Source organism: Ranitomeya imitator, chromosome 4, assembly GCF_032444005.1.
Source record: "Ranitomeya imitator isolate aRanImi1 chromosome 4, aRanImi1.pri, whole genome shotgun sequence".
Classification (NCBI taxonomy): Eukaryota; Metazoa; Chordata; class Amphibia; order Anura; family Dendrobatidae; genus Ranitomeya; species Ranitomeya imitator.
Genome location: NC_091285.1, coordinates 608,319,862 through 608,340,378, shown reverse-complemented (window position 1 = coordinate 608,340,378; position 20,517 = coordinate 608,319,862). Strand labels below are relative to the sequence as shown.

At 41.7% G+C, this 20,517-nt stretch overlaps 1 protein-coding gene across 1 annotated transcript in view; it reads left to right on the top strand.

Moving 5' to 3' along the window:
- ANTXR1 (ANTXR cell adhesion molecule 1) overlaps nt 1-20,517 on the top strand; it is a 320,379-nt gene that overhangs the window by 173,757 nt on the left and 126,105 nt on the right. Inside the window, exons 7-8 of the mRNA XM_069766572.1 lie at nt 2,526-2,594; nt 4,943-5,023. Coding sequence (XP_069622673.1) covers nt 2,526-2,594; nt 4,943-5,023 — 150 coding nt within the window. The remainder of the gene's footprint in view (nt 1-2,525; nt 2,595-4,942; nt 5,024-20,517) is intronic.

Genomic DNA, 20,517 nt, shown 5'->3' with positions numbered 1-20,517 from the left:
GTGGTTTACCCCCACATATTGGGTATCGACGTACTCAGCAGAAATTGCACAACAACTTTAGTGGTCTAATTTCTCCTGTTACCCTTGTGAAAATAAAAATTTGTGGGCAAAAAGATCATTTTTGTAGAAAAAATGCAATTTTTTTTTCACGGCTCTACGTTATAAACTTCTGTGAAGCACATAGGGGTTCAAAGTGCTCGCCACACATCTAGATAAGTTCCTTAAGGGGTCTAGTTTCCAAAATGGTGTCACTTGTGGGGGATTTATACTGTTTAGGCACATCAGGGGCTCTCCAAACGCGACATGGCGTCCAATCTCAATTCCAGCCAATTCTACATTGAAAAAGTAAAACGTCACTCCTTCTCTTCCAAGCTCTGCGGTGCGCCCTAACAGTGGTTTACCCCCACATATTGGGTATCAGCGTACTCAGGAGAAATTGCTCAACAACTTTTGTGGTCTTATTTCTCCTGTTACCCTGGTGAAAATAAAAATTTGTGGGCAAAAAGATCATTTTTGTAGAAAAAATGCGATTTTTTTTTTCACGGCTCTACATTATAAACTTCTGTGAAGCACATGGGGGTTCAAAGTGCTCACCACACATCTAGATATGTTCCTTAAGGGGTCTAGTTTCCAAAATGGGGTCATTTGTGGGGGGTTTCCACTGTTTAGGCACATCAGAGGCTCTCCAAACGCGACATGGCGTCCAATCTCAATTCCAGCCAATTCTACATTGAAGAAGTAAAACGGCGCTCCTTCACTTCCAAGCTCTGCGGTGCGCCCAAACAGTGGTTTACCCTCACATATGGGGTATCGACGTATTCAGGAGAAATCGCACAACAACTTTTGTGGTCTAATTTCTCCTGTTACCCTTGTGAAAATAAGAATTTGTGGGCAAAAAGATCATTTTTGTGTAAACAAAAGCGATTTTTTATTTTCACGGCTCTACGTTATAAACTTCTGTGAAGCACTTGGGGGTTCAAAGTGCTCACCACACATCTAGATAAGTTCCTTAAGGGGTCTAGTTTCCAAAATGGTGTCACTTGTGGGGAGTTTCCACTGTTTAGGCACATCAGGGGCTCTCTAAACGTGACATGGCGTCCGATCTCAATTCCAGCCAATTCTGCATTGAAAAAGTCAAACGGCGCTCCTTCACTTCTAAGTTCTGCGGTGCGCCCAAAAAGTGGTTTACCCCCACATATTGGGTATTGGCGTATTCAGGAGAAATTCCATAACAAAATTTATGGTTACATTTCTGTTTTTACACTTGTGAAAATAAAAAAAATGGTTCTGAGTTAAGATGTTTGCAAAAAAAAGTTAAATGTTCATTTTTTCCTTCCACATTGTTTCAGTTCCTGTGAAGCACATAAAGGGTTAATAAACTTCTTGAATGTGGTTTTGAGAACCTTGAGGGGTGTAGTTTTTAGAATGGTGTCACACTTCATTATTTTCTATCATATAGACCCCTCAAAATGACTTCAAATGTGATGTGGTCCCTAAAAAAAAAGGTGTTGTAAAAATGAGAAATTGCTGGTCAACTTTTAACCCTTATAACTCCCTAACAAAAAAAAATTTTGTTTCCAAAATTGTGCTGATGTAAAGTAGACATGTGGGAAATGTTATTTATTAACTATTTTTTGTGACATATCTCTCTGATTTAAGGGCATAAAAATACAAAATTTGAAAATTGCAAAATTTTAAAAATTTTCGCCATATTTCCATTTTTTTCATAAATAATCGCAAGTAATATCGAAGAAATGTTACCACTAACATGAAGTACAATATGTCATGAAAAAACAATCTCAGAATCAGCGGGATCCGTTGAAGCGTTCCAGAGTTATAACCTCATAAAGTGACAGTGGTCAGAATTGCAAAAATTGGCCTGGTCATTAAGTACCAAATTGGCTCTGTCACTAAGGGGTTAAGTACCGTCTGTGATTTTCTTTAATATTGCATAACTATTTGACCAACTGTTGCTATTATACATGTTTGTCTATGTGTGTCGGATTATGTCAATTTTAACTAGTATATTAAATGTTACATTTTAGGTCCCTTTATTGTGCTATTTACTTTGATATTTTTGGGGCATCCTTGGTTTTTCTATCTTTATATTGGTTGGTTTTCAACCCTTTGCTGTCCTTTAAGTATATAACTCCACATGTGTTAATTCATAATTTTGATGCCTTCAGTGTGAATTTACAATTTTCATAGTCATGAAAATACAGAAAAAATTTTAAATGAGAAGGTGTGTCCAAACTTTTGGTCTGTACTGTACTTATGTTACTTGCTATCAATGCGGGCCAGATCTTAGTATATTCATGAGACATTCACAAGAGCCGGAACTGTAAGTTACAGCTACAAACAATGAAGCCATTTGATATCACGATCAGTGCTACTTACTCTGTTCACTTTCCTGTTGTTGGTTTCTTTGTAGCATAAGATAAAATATACAAAAATGTGTTAGTGATAGAAAAAGATTCACTTTAATCATTTAGAGATTTTAATCATTTATTATTGTGATCTTTTAGGCAAACAGATCTCGTGATTTGGGAGCCCAGGTGTACTGTGTGGGGGTGAAAGACTTCAATGAGACGCAGGTATTCTGTTTCTGAAGCTGGAGGAGAAAATAATCTTTCTGTTTTTAGTTGAGTTCATGCCCTGCAGTTATTTTCTCCTGACGCCACCTATGCCTGGCCGCAACCCAAGAATATGACACAGCGCTTCACATAAATGCACAGTATAATAGACGTTTATATTGAGATACACAGTATTGTATTACTCTGCAGCAGATGACGTATTGCAGGCTGCTCCGTAGGGAGATATTCAGTAGCCGGCCATTATGTGCTGTTATGTGCCAGTTACACGACTGTCATCTAACCTTCATTCACTTGACTTGTCCTTCGTTTATCTACCGATCAGGGAGCTCAGTGTAAACTTAAGCTACTGACACAGCACTTCTCCATGATAATGCCAATTCATTATGACTTCTATAAATTGGCAAATATGTCTTCTGCAACATTTTTTGCATTTTGAGGCCATGTGACATCCTACGCATTATTCAACACACACTATAGTCTATGAACAGTGGCGTAAGTAGAGTCCCATGGGCAATGGCGCAAAATTTGTACCTGGGCCCCAACCTACTTGTTGGTCAGATCTAAGGGCCTTTGTAGCTTTCTAGATCCTATAAAGACACATGTGTAATAGAGTCCTCATCATGGCACCCTTCTGTAATAATGTTCCCAATCTTGGCCTCTTTCTGTAATAATGTCCCCCTTCCTGGCCCTCATTCTGTAATAAAGTCACTCATCCTAGACCCTTTCCAGTCATAATATTTGATTTCCTGGACCTCTTCCTTTTATAATGCCCCACATCATGAACCCGTTCCTGGTATAATGTCCCCTGTCCTGGGGCGTTTACGGCATTTATGTCCCCCATCCTGGTGCCTGCTTGTAACAATGTCCCTCATCCTAGAATAACAGCCCCAATCAAGGGCTCCTTCCTGATATAATTCCCCCCATCCTAGACCCAATTCTAGTATAATGACCCCACATCCTGGGCCCCTTCCTGGCATAATGACTCGCAAGAAATGTGAAGATTGTTCCAGCTCCTTTCCGATTAAAAGTCCTTTATTGATCCATAGCCTTAAAAATGATCCCTGCACAAAAGGGAATGTGAACAGCGACAAAAACCTGCTAATAGCATGGCTGACTTTAAATCGGAAAGGAGCTGGAACAATCTTCACATTTCTTACGTCTTCAGCTGTTGCTACGTCTGGGTCAGGACGGGTTCACGTGCTCCTGTGGTCTGTCGGTGAGCTGACAGGGTCTTTGGCCCCTGTATTTTTCTATTGATATAATGACTCGCATCCTGGATCTCATTCTGGGAAAGTGACTTCCATCCTGGGAAACTTCCTTGTATAATGACCCTCATCCTGGGCCTTTTACTGTAATAATGTCCCCCAACCTGGTGCCTGCTTGTAACAATGTCCCCCATCCTGGTATAATAGACTCCGTCACGGGCTCCTTCCTGATATAATGTCTCACATCCTGGACCCCATTCTAGTATAATGACACCCATCCTTGGCCCCTTCCTGGCATAATAACGACTATCCTGGGCTCCTTCCTGGTATAATGACCCACATTCTGGATCTCATTCTGGTATAGTGACTCCCTTCCTTGGAAACTTCCTTGTATAATGACCCTCATCCTGGGCTCCTTCCTGGTATAATGACCCTCATCCTAGACCCTATTCTGGTGTATTAACGTCCCATTCTCGTCCCCTTCATTATATAACGATCCACATCCTCTGATAATATCCGTTCTTTTTCAAAAATCATAAAAAAATTAACCTTTCTTCTTACCTTGCTCCGCTCCCACAATGTGCGATGTCCTCTTCTGTAGCTGACTTCAGACGGGCAGCGTATGATGTCAGTGCCATGTGCCGCTCATGACTGGCCCGCTGACACCTCTGTTTGGCCATCGGCGTGTATTGTAGAGCAGGAGCCTGAGGGTCCCTATGTTGCAATACACCAGCTGAATATGCTTCCTCTTATAAATTCATCATCCGTCACTTTTTTGTGTTTTTTGCAGAAGTGATATGTATTTTTAAAGAGTGTTTGAGTCTAGATAGGTGAAATACATTATATCAGTGGGGAACCTACGGCTGGGATCCCCATTGATCCCAAGAACTTGTGCCCCTTGATCTACTCTCGTTACAAGACTGAAGCTAGGAGTTGATTGAATTAAATATATTAAATTGAATATTGTAAAATTATGATTTATTTTTTCTGTAAATGGATGATAAAGAATATCGTGAATAGTTTATGAATAACATCTATGGTGAGGTTTAGTACTTTCCTGATATGTCTCCAGTCTACAATGTGCTGTAATGTGATTCCTTATCGGTTACATCATTGACTCCTCTTTTCCTCTTGTGTACGTAGCTGGCTCGGATAGCTGACAGCAAGGACCACGTCTTCCCTGTAAATGGAGGATTTGAGGCTCTCCATAATGTTATAGGAAAAGTGAGTAACTGCAACTATAATCTCTATATTAGAAAGCCATTAGAATAACTTCATCCTCATATAAGAAGTCTGATCTAACTTTGCTATAAGCGCCTTATTAAGTTACATAATATGCATATTGACCAAGGCTCAGTTCACACTTATACATTGCTCTCTGTCAAACCCTATAGCGGGTTATCTGCTGGAATACCCAAAAAACTGGACTCTGACGGGATCCCCGATTTAGCCCTGTTTTGTACATACCAAAAAGTTAAATATTGCCAGGTCGACAGTGACTCAGTCAGCTTTACTTAAACGGGCTATCCACTATTTTTATACTTATGAACTCGTCTTAGGATAGGTCATAAATACTGGATTGGTGGGGGTGTGACATTCGAAACCACTGATGAGATGTTCTCGATGTTGGCCAGATGTGATCAGTTGCGGAGCTGCACAGCCTAGGTTCGACAGCCAGGTACTGCACATCCACCCCGTAAGATCAGGGGCAGACACACCACTGGTGCAGCCTGTGCAGAGGTCCAAGAGGCAAGGTGGAATTGTGCATAATGATGAGCTAATGGACTGCAAAGGGCCTGTATATTCTCGCACAGAAGCCCACTTCGGCCTGTGTACTGCCCTGTGGATGATGATGATTCACTGGCAGGTGGAATAATAGTGATGATGATAAAACTGCTGATATTGGGGATAATGGAACTTTTGTCAAAGCTTGTGGTGGTCATAGTTTGCCTGCAATTATAATTGTGGAGTTAAAGAAGGCCTGTCATTTGACATAAATATATTTTATATGGTGTAAATGCCACTATTCTTCTTAATCTATCTCAGTTTATGTTTTGTTCCTGCGCCTCTATCTTCCAGTGACATGGCCACCCTCATCCAGGTAGAATACATGTAGTCTTTTTATCCAAATGGTTGTGGACCTCATCTATCTGGGAGTTTTCTTGAGGACTAGGCCAAACTGGCTAATAAAAGACTAGATTTATATACAGTACATGTAAGAGGGGACCATCTCTCAGGAACATAAGGGCACAGGAACAAAAAAATAAATGAGGCCAGATTAAGGAGAACAGTGACATTTACACCAGGTAAAAATTACATATTTATTGCATTTGACGTGTCCGTTTTAGAACATGTATTGGTCTTTACTATTAGTTTGGAGCTGTATAAAAGGTTTCACTGATTGACTGAAATAAGTTTTTCAATCAAAATTTACCTTTTTTCTTGATTCTCAATATTTATCTTGAGACAGAGTGAGCTCTCAAGATTGGAAAGTGAAATTCCACTTTAAAAGTGGCAGTGTAAAGTCATGCAATTAATATTGCACATGCCTTTTAGAGCTTAAAGCGTAAGGAGAAAACACAACCTGAAACCTCACCTCCAAGCTTTATAAGATAAGAGGCACACATACTGAGGTGAGCATAGCAATAGCAATTTTTACTTTATCCTAAGCCAGTACCCTAACCTCGCGCAGTCATTACATGTGCCCACACATAAATATTTCTTCTAGTGAAGCCCAATAGAGTTCCCACATATTATTGTGCTCCTTTCATGGCTCCCACAGTGCCCTAACTCCAGTATGACACCCATGCTGTGCCCCTCATATAGTATGATGTCCCCACAGCCCACCATACAGAGTAAAATGCCCCCACAGTACATTTTTCCGTGCACAGTAACATAACATAGTAACATAGTTAGTAAGGCCGAAAAAAGACATTTGTCCATTCAGTTCAGCCTATATTCCATCATAATAAATCCCCAGATCTACGTCGTTCTAAGGAACCTAATAACAGTAAGATACAATATTGTTCTGCTCCAGGAAGACATCCAGGCCTCTCTTGAACCCCTCGACTGAGTTCGCCATCACCACTTCCTCAGGCAAGGAATTGCCCCTTGAAGCCCCCACACCCACCCACGCACAGTATGGTTCACCATACACACCCATCTACATGATTCTCCCACAGCTGCTAACAAACAGTATAATTTTCCACACAGTCTCCCTATGCAGTATGATGTCTCTAGTATACACCAAACAAAAAAATGCCCATACAGTGCCCCTACACACAGTATGATGCCTGAAGTGTCTTCCATAGTTTAATGCTCTCACTACTCCCCATACTTAATATTATGTGCCAGCATCCACCTACACACAATATGTCACCTGCAGTCCCACCCACGACAGTATGATATCCCCATCACTACTCAGACAGTATGAGGATCCCGGTGTTCACCAGCTAATATAATGTTTCCAAATTCATGCACACACATTATGATACCCCTGAAGCCACACACACACAGTATGATTCCCCTACAGCCACCCACACAATGTATAATGTCCTCACAGCCACTCACAAACAATTTCATATCACCTCATCCATTATGATGTCCCAAATGTCTGCCACAAAGTATTGTGGTCTTACAATGTCCCTGTACACAATATGATGCCCCCAGCATCTTTCACATGCTGATGATGCCCTCGCACCACCCCCTACACACAGTATTATGCCACCACTACCACCTACACACAGTAAAATGCCACCCCCTGTCCTCCCTACAACAATGTGATGCCCCACAGCATCACACGCAGTATGATGTCCTTAGTGTCTCCACATAGTATGATGCCCTCACACATACAGTACGATGTCCCACAAGCCTCTCAGTGAGTCCTGCTTCTTTACCAAGAGGGTCTAGATTTCCAGTCATGTGACATGAAAGTCTTTGAAAGTCCTTCAGTCTCTACACAGACTGAACAGTAGAGTATGAAACTGATTGTATTCAACTATATCTGTGTTCTGAAGACACAAATATAGCTGAAGTAAGCGCATACCTTGATCTCCCGGGAGCCGGGACAGCTGCCTAAGTTCAGGACTGTCCTGATGGAACCAGGATGGTTGGGAGGCATGGTATGCTTAAAGTATACATATACTGTATGTGTAGAAATAGTAGCATTCAAAAAGCAATGGGCTGGGCAACAGTTAACAAAAAAATGACAGAGAAATCAGTTTAAAGAAAGAATCTAAATCTATTACATTGCGCATGCAAAGAAAAAGAAAAATTGAACATTGATTGGCTACAATTAAAACAAGGCAACTTGTTCACCAAAATAGTTAACGTAGTTGAGGTGTTTTAGGGCTATTTTTTGAAACCTTTCAATTCATTCAATACAAAGATGTGAGCATGCAAGAACTATTTTTTAGACTTTCCTTCTACAGTCTAAAATTACTGTAGCTAGTTCAGTAAAAAAAAAAAATAAGTTGACATAATGGCCAGTTTCGCTGCCACCAAAGTTAGTAAAAAATGATCTCCTAATATGAAACAGATAAGGGTCAGAAAGTCACACTGGAGGACTGAGTGAGCACAGACCTACCCTGATTTCCAGAATAAACAGGCTTCTGCTCTCTACAAAATGCCTGAACCCATTTGGCCATGCTTTGAGATCTCTAAGCCAATTTCTAAGCAAAGCTCCATTGATATGAATGGCAGTGCGCTTAGAATTACCGTATGTGTCGGAAATTTCCATTCATTTTTTAGGCTGTGCTGCATGGGTTTTGTTCACTATAGCTTTGGAAACTGGTGAAGATCCAAATTCATAGACTCCAAATCCATGGATGTGATCTACTGAAAATACCTGATATATTAGAAGATCAAATTTAGTGAATTTTCTATTTAAAGGGTGAAAAGAATGTAATATTTCAAACCTTAACAGATAGTGTAAATGTATATATCAAACTTTAGCAAGGATGTTCCAATTTAGCTTATATTCAATACTCTATTTCTGTACTTGGAATAAATTTGGGGTTATTTTAAGCTCCAACTCCACCTACAACACAAAGGCTAGCAGATATCTAACCTTAGGAGAACTATCTAGTTTAGCTTTTGTCAGTATTCTTGGCTCGGAAAGCAGGATTGCGAAAATTTACCTTAAATAGAAAACACAAAATGATATATAATTGCTTGTAAAGTAATATCATAGGAGCAGGTTTCAGCAGAACACAAACTCATCATAGCCTAGGATTGTGATCTCTGTCTCAAGAGCCTCGAAGGCAAGTATGGAAGATCCATGCAGATCCAGGCATGCAGGCGCAGTCAATGAGAAAAGCAAATCTCCACAGATACCATCTTCCCGGTAATGTCACAAGTGGGTTAGTGTGCTAAATTCGGTTGAATATATGAGAAAACAATAATTGTAGCTTCATGAGCAGGAACTCGCTAAGGTAACAAAAAAACAAGCCATGGCCAGCATCCAAGATTCTGCAGAAAGTGTCTCGGTGAAAATCTGCAACTTGGAATAATTATTTTTCCAGAAGCTACAAGTGGAGTCATATAACCGTTTCATTACTGCATACGGCACCCTGTAAAATCAAAAGGGTGTTTTCTTTTTACAAAGAGCAGACTTCATGCCACAATGTAGTTAAATTCACCAATGATACAGGTTTACAATCTGTGACTCAATCCTTGACTTGATTATAGAGAATGTACAGTACACAAATATATCTAAATAAAGGAAGGGTGCAGGCCTCCAGGCCCCAACTTTACACCCTTGATAAAATAATAAAGTAAAAAAGTGTAGGCAGCACTTCAAAGATTTGTTGAAAAAAAGGAGGGTGTCTTACTAATCCATATTTAAAACTTTCATGTGGTCGAAGCCAAAACATCACTCAAATATGGATTATCAAAACATCATGTTTTTTTTAACCAAATCTTTGGAGTGCTGCCTTCATTGTGTTTGTGTGTGTGTGTGTGTGGGCACTACACTGTGTGTGTGTGTGTCTGTGTGTGATTGCTGTGTATGTTTATGTATGTCTGTGCACACTGTGTGTGTTCATGTGTGTACACTGTCTCTGTTAATTTATGTGTGTAATGCTGGTGGGTGTAGACAAACTGCAAAGCGGACCAGGTTTACCCTGGAGGGGCGTAACTAAGTGACTACAGGTTATTCACTGGAGCCTCCGATGGTGAGGATAGGCTTGGCCCCCGGTAGTCACCAGTTACCATTCCAGGGCAGTCCCCGGGTCTACAGCATCTGACCAGAGGGTCAGAGACACGGGTATGAGATACAGGTGGACAGAGGCAAAAATGTGATCAGAGAAACCGGGGTCAGGGCAGGCAGCATGGGTTCAATGTACATAGTCAAGGTCAGGAGTGGAGAGATCAGGATAAATGGGTAGGTAAGCCCGGCCAGAAAACAGGAGAGACAATGTAAGAATGCACCTTACAGGAATCTAGACAGGAACTGAACTAGCACCTGGATAAGGCAAAGAGTGCTGGAAGAGCAGCCTAAAAAAATCCTGCAGGAATAGGCCAGAGAATTTCACCTCTGCTGTACACGATGAGGTTAAATGCCTGCAGAAAGTAGCCCGCCTCCCTGTAGCAAGGTGGAGACTTACCAGCAGCAGGAGGATGCAGAAGTGTTGGAAATGCTACAAAAGGCAGCTCAGCGAGACAGCCCACGACTGGGGAGAGCAAAGCAATGACTGCAGTGAGTAAGGCGGCACCTAGCGTCCGTATGAGTCGCTGGCGTGACAATGTGTGTACACTGTGTGTGTGAATGTGAATAAATGTATGTGTGTACATATGTATATGTGTGTTTGCATGTACACTGTGTGTGTTCATGTACATTTGTGTGCATAATGTATGTGTACACAGTGTACATGTTTATACACTGTGTATATATGTATGCCTTTGTGTATGTATCTATCTGTGCATGTGTTTGTGTGTGTATATATTGTGTACACCGTGTATGTGTGTATATGTGTGTGTATGTGTATATACTGTCATGGCCGAAAATATTGTTAGTGTTACCCTTGAAATTGTTCCAGAAAATGAGACAATTTCATTTCACATGTTTATTGTGTGTATTGAAACAGCACAAAGAAAAACTTTGGACATAATTTTCCAGAAAACCCCAAACAATGAACAGGACAAAATTGTTGGCACCCTCAACTTACTATTTTGTTGCACACCCTTTGGAGTAAATCACTGCAATCAATTGCTTCCTATAACCAACAAGCTTTTTACACCTCTCAACTAGAATATTTGACCATTCTTGTTCTGCAAACTGCTACATGTCTCTCCTGTTTCAAGTGTGTCTTCTCCAAACAGCAACTTTAAGACCTCTCCACGGGTGTTCAATGGGATTTAGATCTGGACCCATTGCAGGCCACTTCAGAACTCTTCAGAGCTTTACTTCCATCCATTTCTGGGTGCTTCTTGAAGCATATTTGGGGTCTTTCTGACACTGTGCACTACAATACAATCCAAAATTCTTTGGTAATCTTCAGATTTCATGATGCATTGCACACAGTCAAAGCAACCCAAAAACATCTTTGAACCTCCACATATATGACTGTAGGTACTGTGTTCTTATCTTTGTAGGCCTCATTCTGTTCTCAATGAATAGTACAATGATTTGCTGTCACCCTGTGATGGTCTTCGGTAACCAAGTCCCAGTAAACTGTCCCTTAAACTGGGACCCTAACTATCCCTGCCCTAGGGATACTCTTGAAAGTAGAGAGGTCCTAATCTCTGACCTTACTGTGCTTCTGTTACCCACTGATCTGCACCCTCCCCCACCCCATAGGGCTCTGGACAGAACTATAAGGTAAACAAGACACAATGGCAAAAAAAGGGATAACAAAAAGCAGCAAACATACAAACACTCACCAAAGGTAAAGAGGTATATAGTGAAGAAATAAATGTATCAACCAAATTGGAATAGGACAATGAGGAAAGCATACACCCAAAAACAGCACACGACAATCTCCAAAAGCAACAATGAACTACTATTCAGCATAGCATCTCCAAGGAGCTAGGTAGCAAAGCTTTGAATGGCAAGACAGAGAAGGTCTGGCCAGATTTTATAGGGAGAAGTAATGACTCGACCAGAAGCAGCTCAAAATGGAGCTGCAAGTTTCTGACTGACCAGCATAGAAAAGGTCTTTAACCTCTTCAGCACCAAACAAAACTATATAGTGAAGAAATAAATGTACCAACCAAATTGGAATAGGACAATGAGGAAAGCATACACCCAAAAACAGCACGCAACAATCTCCAGTAGCAACAACGAGCTACTATTCAGCATAACATCTCCAAGGAGTTAGGTAGCAAAGCTTTGAATGGCAAGACAGAGAAGGTCTTGCCAGATTTTATAGGGAGAGGTAACGACCAGACCAGAAGCAGCTCAAAATGGAGCTGCAAGTTTCTGACCGACCAGCATAGAGAAGGTCGATAACTTCTTCAGCACCAAACAAAACTAAATCCATTTAATATGGGACACAAACACACAGGCTAAATGGAAGATCTGCAATTCACAATACGTAGTGATCTTCTAACCCCAGATCTCCCAAGAGGACATGACACACTCGTGACATGTGTTTTACCAAAAAGCTCTTTCTTGGTCTAATCTGTCCACAATACACTTTCCCAGAAGGATTTTGGCTTACTTACGTATATTTTGGCAAAATACAGTCTAGCGTTTTTTTATGTCTGTGTCAGCAGTGGGGTCCTCCTGGGTCACCTGCCATAGCGTTTCATTTCATTCAATTCGGGCTGATGCACCCAGAGCCTGCAGGGCAATTTGAATTTCTTTGGGACTTGATTGGGGCTGCTTATCCACCATCCGGACTATCCTGTGTTGCAACCTTTCATCAATTTTTCTATGCCATCCATGTCCAGGGAGATTAGCTACAGTGACATGGGTTGTAAACTTCATGATTATGTTACGCACTATGGACAAAGAAACATCAAGATCTCTGTAGATGGACTTGTAACCTTGAGATTGATGATATTTTTTAACAATTTTTATTTTCAAGTCCTCAGACAGTTCTCTTCTCCTCTTTCTGTTCTCTATGCTTATTGTGGCACACACAGACACACAGTGCAAATACTGAGTCAATGGCTCCCCTTTTTATCTGGTGTCAGCTGTGATTTTCATATTGCCCATACCTGGTAGTTGCCACAGATGAGTTTGAACGAACATTACATACTTGAAACAAAGTTGTTTAGCCGCAATATTGGAAAGGTGTCAACAATTTTGTCCAGCCCATTTTGGGGTTTTGTGTGAGATTATATCCAGTTTGCCTTTTTTTTCCTCTGTTTTTTGTGTCAATACACACAAAGGAAATAACCATAATACATAATTTACTGGATCAATTTCAAGGGTGTCAACACCGTCATCCATAACTGTTCGTGTATACACTATAAATGTACTGTATGTATATGTGTGTGTGCATGTTGTTTTTCTGTGCACATATACAGTATATATATATATATGTGTATGTACACTTTGTACACGTATATACTTGTATAGATTGTGTGTGTGTTAAAAAAGTCATAAAAAATTTGAATCAGTAAACAATAACAAATGTATGATACATCCCATTTAACGAAAATCAAATTTTAGCTTGTTTTGTGTCCACTGGGAGTCAGGTCGTCAGCATTTATCTCAACATTATCAACATAGGTCAGGTTAAAAGAAAAGAAAATACCTCTCTTCTGAGGCTAAAGGTGGGATACATAAGATTACACCACTGACAAGACATGATGGGAACTGAACACCTCTTCTCGCTTCCCTCAATTTGCACAGAGACATTTGTACACGTGCCACTACATTATGACCAAGCTGTCTCATAGAATTCAATTGATAGGTGTTGGGCATTCTCAATTGATTATTTACTTGCTGTAAAACAAATGTTTGGACTGAAGAATTGAAGAATAAGGGTTATGATACCATCCTCTGAGCATCCGAATCAACTCTGGTTATTAAAATGTTTGTGTAGAGACATAATTAATGGGTTGAAAGAGTCGTAAGAGATTAATTGATCTGTAACGCTGTGATGAGTTCTAATTGGGTGGTTCTTTTTCTATTAGCATTTCTGATCAATAGTCATGTTTGAAAAATCGGTACGGTTTCTTTTTCCTGAGCCTTGAGAGTGACAATTTTATAGTAATGTCGTCTCAGAATTTTCTTTTCCTAAGAATCTGGGGTATATACTGCATATAAATATATATTCAGTTTACTGTATATAATTCAGTTCCAAGAAATATAGAGAAGTGGCTATAATTGTTTACAGACTAATAAATGATTATTGCACATATGTTCTTCTAATTATTTGTTGCACGGATTACATGCTTCAAAATGTTCTTTGATGTAAAAATGTGCAAATCTAGTCACTGCTAAGTGAAAGCATTCTTATTCTGACCCATGACTAGTCTTCTCAACAGCCATTATATCTGCAGACATATTTTGCATATTTTCGCAGTAGCAAATTTTGTATAGGATACAGTGGTGTGAAATTTTGCAAAATGAGTGCACAACTGGTTCCCTGTTGTTGTGGAGGCATGAGTATACAGTATATGCAATTCTTATGTTATTTGGCAAGACAGGGGCTTATTGCAAAGGGGCTCTGCAACTTATAGTTACTATTTTACTCTTTGTCATCAAAAAGCCCATGTCAGGGTAAAGGACATGGTTCATGTCCTGCTCTCTCAGGGTTAATATTGTTGGCCTCTCTTTGGATCTGGGAGGGGTATTTATACACACTCCAGACTAAGATTCCCTGTCAACCATACTATCATTTAGTCTAGGTGCAGAATCCAACCAGAGGAGCAGCACTTTTAGACCTAATACTATCTAATAGACCTGACAGAATAACAAATCTGCAGGTGGTCGGGCATCTAGGAAATAGCGACCACAATATTGTACAGTTTCACCTGTCTTTCACTAGGGGGACTTGTCAGGGAGTCACAAAAACACTGAACTTTAGGAAGGCAAAGTTTGACCAGCTTAGAGATGCCCTTAATCTGGTAGACTGGGACAATATCCTCAGAACTAATAATACAGATAATAAATGGGAAATGTTTAAGAACATCCTAAATGGGCAGTGTAAGCGGTTTATACCTTGTGGGAATAAAAGGACTAGAAATAGGAAAAACCCAATGTGGCTAAACAAAGAAGTAAGACAGGCAATTAACAGTAAAAAGAAAGCATTTTCACTACTAAAGCAGGATGGCACCATTGAAGCTCTAAAAAACTATAGGGAGAAAAATACTTTATCTAAAAAACTAATTAAAGCTGCCAAAAAGGAAACAGAGAAGCACATTGCTAAGGAGAGTAAAACTAATCCCAAACTGTTCTTCAACTATATCAATAGTAAAAGAATAAAAACTGAAAATGTAGGCCCCTTAAAAAATAGTGAGGAAAGAATGGTTGTAGATGACGAGGAAAAGGCTAACATATTAAACACCTTCTTCTCCACGGTATTCACGGTGGAAAATGAAATGCTAGGTGAAATCCCAAGAAACAATGAAAACCCTATATTAAGGGTCACCAATCTAACCCAAGAAGAGGTGCGAAACCGGCTAAATAAGATTAAAATAGATAAATCTCCGGGTCCGGATGGCATACACCCACGAGTACTAAGAGAACTAAGTAATGTAATAGATAAACCATTATTTCTTATTTTTAGGGACTCTATAGCGACAGGGTCTGTTCCGCAGGATTGGCGCATAGCAAATGTGGTGCCAATATTCAAAAAGGGCTCTAAAAGTGAACCTGGAAATTATAGGCCAGTAAGTCTAACCTCTATTGTGGGTAAAATATTTGAAGGGTTTCTGAGGGATGTTATTCTGGATTATCTCAATGAGAATAACTGTTTAACTCCATATCAGCATGGGTTTATGAGAAATCGCTCCTGTCAAACCAATCTAATCAGTTTTTATGAAGAGGTAAGCTATAGGCTGGACCACGGTGAGTCATTGGACGTGGTATATCTCGATTTTTCCAAAGCGTTTGATACCGTGCCGCACAAGAGGTTGGTACACAAAATGAGAATGCTTGGTCTGGGGGAAATTGTGTGTAAATGGGTTAGTAACTGGCTTAGTGATAGAAAGCAGAGGGTGGTTATAAATGGTATAGTCTCTAACTGGGTAGCTGTGACCAGTGGGGTACCGCAGGGGTCAGTATTGGGACCTGTTCTCTTCAACATATTCATTAATGATCTGGTAGAAGGTTTACACAGTAAAATATCGATATTTGCAGATGATACAAAACTATGTAAAGCAGTTAATACAAGAGAAGATAGTATTCTGCTACAGATGGATCTGGATAAGTTGGAAACTTGGGCTGAAAGGTGGCAGATGAGGTTTAACAATGATAAATGTAAGGTTATACACATGGGAAGAAGGAATCAATGTCACCATTACACACTGAATGGGAAACCACTGGGTAAATCTGACAGCTAGAAGGACTTGGGGATCCTAGTTAATGATAAACTTACCTGGAGCAGCCAGTGCCAGGCAGCAGCTGCCAAGGCAAACAGGATCATGGGGTGCATTAAAAGAGGTCTGGATACACATGATGAGAGCATTATACTGCCTCTGTACAAATCCCTAGTTAGACCGCACATGGAGTACTGTGTCCAGTTTTGGGCACCGGTGCTCAGGAAGGATATAATGGAACTAGAGAGAGTACAAAGGAGGGCAACAAAATTAATAAAGGGGATGGGAGAACTACAATACCCAGATAGATTAGCGAAATTAGGATTATTTAGTCTAGAAAAAAGACGACTGAGGGGCGATCTAATAACCATGTATAAGTATATAAGGGGACAATACAAATATCTCGCTGAGGATCTGTTTATACCAAGGAAGGTGACGGGCACAAGGGGGCATTCTTTGCGTCTGGAGGAGAGAAGGTTTTTCCACCAACATAGAAGAGGATTCTTTACTGTTAGGGCAGTGAGAATCTGGAATTGCTTGCCTGAGGAGGTGGTGATGGCGAACTCAGTCGAGGGGTTCAAGAGAGGCCTGGATGTCTTCCTGGAGCAGAACAATATTGTATCATACAATTAGGTTCTGTAGAAGGACGTAGATCTGGGGATTTATTATGATGGAATATAGGCTGAACTGGATGGACAAATGTCTTTTTTCGGCCTTACTAACTATGTTACTATGTTACTATGTTACTAGGTGTCTGACCCCTTGAGTGTGTGCTCGGTTTGCATTTGCTTGTTTTGCTCTCCGTGCCTTACTCTGCTTGTTTGTTCTGTTGGCTTTCTGACCTTTGGCTCCCTTTCTGACTATCCTTACGTCTCACCCTTCGGTTACCTCGCTATCTCCTGGTTTTGATCTTGGCACGTTTAACTACTCTCCAGTGTATGTCGTCTCCTCTGCACCTCGGTGTCTGGCTCCACCCTCAACCACCTCCTACCCTGTCATGTGGTTCAGGTCTTGTTTGCTACTGTTAAGGACCGGCGGAACGCACCAAGTATAGATAATAAGAAACTAGGTGCGTTCGCAGTCCGAGGTCCACCGTCCAGGTAAAAGACCCTGCTGCTAGTAAGACGGACTATATGGCGGTACTAAGTATACACACATGGGTTAACTTCACCCTGCGTGAAGGAAGCAATCCTGTTGCATCACAGGACCGCAGTACCGCACATAAAGCGCGAGCAAGAAGTCAGCGGACTCAACCCCTACACAGGATTGAAGTCCGATTAGACACTTGCTGGCACAACACCGCAACTGGGTGTGTCAGAGGAGCATAAATAATATTATAAAGGCACCAGAGTGCGTGCGGTGCCGCACTGACGGACGCCACTAACCACCCAGCCTTGGGTCAGGAAAGCGCAGAGCAAGCGCACGGCGCCGTACTGGCGGACACAGCAACTGGTAGCTGTAATGTGTGTTTCGTGCTGTTGGATAAGTCGGGCGCTAGATAGCAAACAAACACCTTCCGCGAACAGACATTCAATAGGGAGGGTTATTTAAAGAGCGACTTTCACTCACAACACACACACATATTTACAAGACAATACTAGCGCATGGCCGTGCGGTCATGCGCAGTTTATATAGTAGCAGCACAGGAAGCAGCTCCAGAAGTTTTGCCCTTTCAGGACCTGCCAAGAGGACCAATGGGATGTGCTGCAATACCTGAGCATGTGACCCTCGATCTCCAATGGGAGATCCTGCCCTGGGCATGCTCAGACAGAGAAAAGCAGGACTTAGATCCAGAAACGTCCACTCGCCGCTGCCCAGCACTGGCTTCAATGGCAGAAGCAGGAAAAGCAGCAGTAACTCTTCGCACAGAGTCAGACTGAGCGAGACGCTGGGATCGACGTCCCTGCTGAGCAGACTCCACTGCGGCTGGAGAAGAATGGGAGACCGCAGCGGAGACAGATCGAGATTCCCCCAGTGCCGCAGAGGAAACTCGACTCCTAACAGCTACCAGGTGAATTCCCCGCCGCTCTGCTCTCAGCTTCCTTGCTGCGGCACGCAGCTCTCCCCGCAGCAGTAATACCCGGGAGTCGTGACAGCCCAGTGAGGAAGTCTTGAATTGGAGATGTTTATGATCTGAATTGCGCTCAGTCAGACATAAAATGTTTAAAGGGAACCTATAACTCGAGTCCTGCTCGAACTGCAGCAGCCTAAATCACATTGTGGCAGCACAACTGAAGCCTTGCATGTTTTTCTAAAACACTCTAGTATTTCAGAGGAGACCTAGCTTGAAGATCATAGGGGACCATAGGAATAGATGAGCCTAGTCCAGAGCCAAGCCTTTACTGGTTTCTCCCTACTTTGCTCCAGGTGATTGATAGGTCTCTCATTAAGTATACAGGGAGAGAGACATGTCGGTCAACTTTAACCGCCAGGGACGGCACCAGAACAGAATCATCTCTCCGTATAGTTCCTTGCCAGATCTTCAGATTAAGCTTAATCTGAAACGTCGGAGTGTTTTAGAAAAAAAGATACCTGGCTGCATTAGTGTATCCAAATTGCCTCTTCAGAGAGGAAGAGGACTTGAACTCTATAGCGCCACCTGTTGGAAGCAACAATCCTACAAATCACTCTTGACTAGTGTTGAGCATTCCGATACCGCAAGTATCGGGTATCGGCCGATACTTGCGGTATCGGAATTCCGATACCGAGATCCGATACTTTTGTGGTATCGGGTATCGGTATCGGATACATAGAGATGTGTAAAATAAAGAATTAAAATAAAAAATATTGATATATTTACCTCTCCGGCGGCCCCTGGACTCAGCGCGGGTAACCGGCAGGCTTCGTTGTTCAAAATCAGCGCTTTTAGGACCTGAGAATCACGTCCCGGCTTCTGATTGGTCGCGGGCCGCCCATGTGACCGCCACGCGACCAATCACAAGCCGCGACGTCACCGCTAGCTATTAACGCGCTCATTTTTAAAAATGAGCGCGTTAATGGCTTTCAAAGACGTAGCGGCTTGTGATTGGTCGCGGCCACGCGACCAATCACAAGCCGCGACGTCACCGCAAGCTATTAACGCGCTCATTTTTAAAAATGAGCGCGGTAATGACTTTCAAAGACGTAGCGGCTTGTGATTGGTCGCGGCCACGCGACCAATCACAAGCCGCGACGTCACCGCAAGCTATTAACGCGCTCATTTTTAAAAATGAGCGCGGTAATGACTTTCAAAGACGTAGCGGCTTGTGATTGGTCGCGGCCACGCGACCAATCACAAGCTGCTACGTCTTTGAAAGTCATTACCGCGCTCATTTTTAAAAATGAGCGCGTTAATAGCTTGCGGTGACGTCGCGGCTTGTGATTGGTCGCGTGGCGGTCACATGGGCGGCCCGCGACCAATCAGAAGCCGGGACGTGATTCTCAGGTCCTAAAAGCGCTGATTTTGAACAACGAAGCCTGCCGGTTACCCGCGCTGAGTTCAGGGGCCGCCGGAGAGGTAAATATATCAATATTTTTTATTTTAATTCTTTATTTTACACATCCCTATGGATCCCAGGGCCTGAAGGAGAGTTTCCTCTCCTTCAGACCCTGGGAACCATGAGAATACCTTCCGATACTTGATGTCCCATTGACTTGTATTGGTATCGGATATCGGTATCGGCGATATCCGATATTTTTCGGGTATCGGCCGATACTATCCGATACCGATACTTTCAAGTTTTGGACGGTATCGCTCAACACTACTCTTGACCCTTAAATGTGACTTACATTAAAATCCAAATCAGAATCTCAATTTGCAGACAAAGTGTTTTGGGGTATAGCCCCTCGTCAGGGCAAAGTATAAGAAATAGCCAAATCAGTTCTCATACTTTGCACTGAGGAGGGGCAATACCCCGAATCACCATGTCTGCAAATTGAGATTCTTATTTGGCTTTTATCCTAAGTCCCATTTCAAGGCTCATTAAAGGGTTAAGAGTGACTTGTAGGATTGCTGCTTCCAACAGGTAGCGCTATAGAATTCAAGTCCTCTTCCTCTCTGAAGAGGCAATTTGCATATTAAATTTCCCAGAGGAGCATGGCACAGGGAATAAGCCTCCTTACCTTGACATGCCAGAGCCGGTGTGTCACTGTCCACAAGGAGAAATTTATTTATTATTATTATTTATTATTATAGCGCCATTTATTCCATGGCGCTTTACATGTGAGGAGGAGTATACATAATAAAACAAGTACAATAATCTTGAACAATACAAGTCACAACTGGTACAGGAGGAGAGAGGACC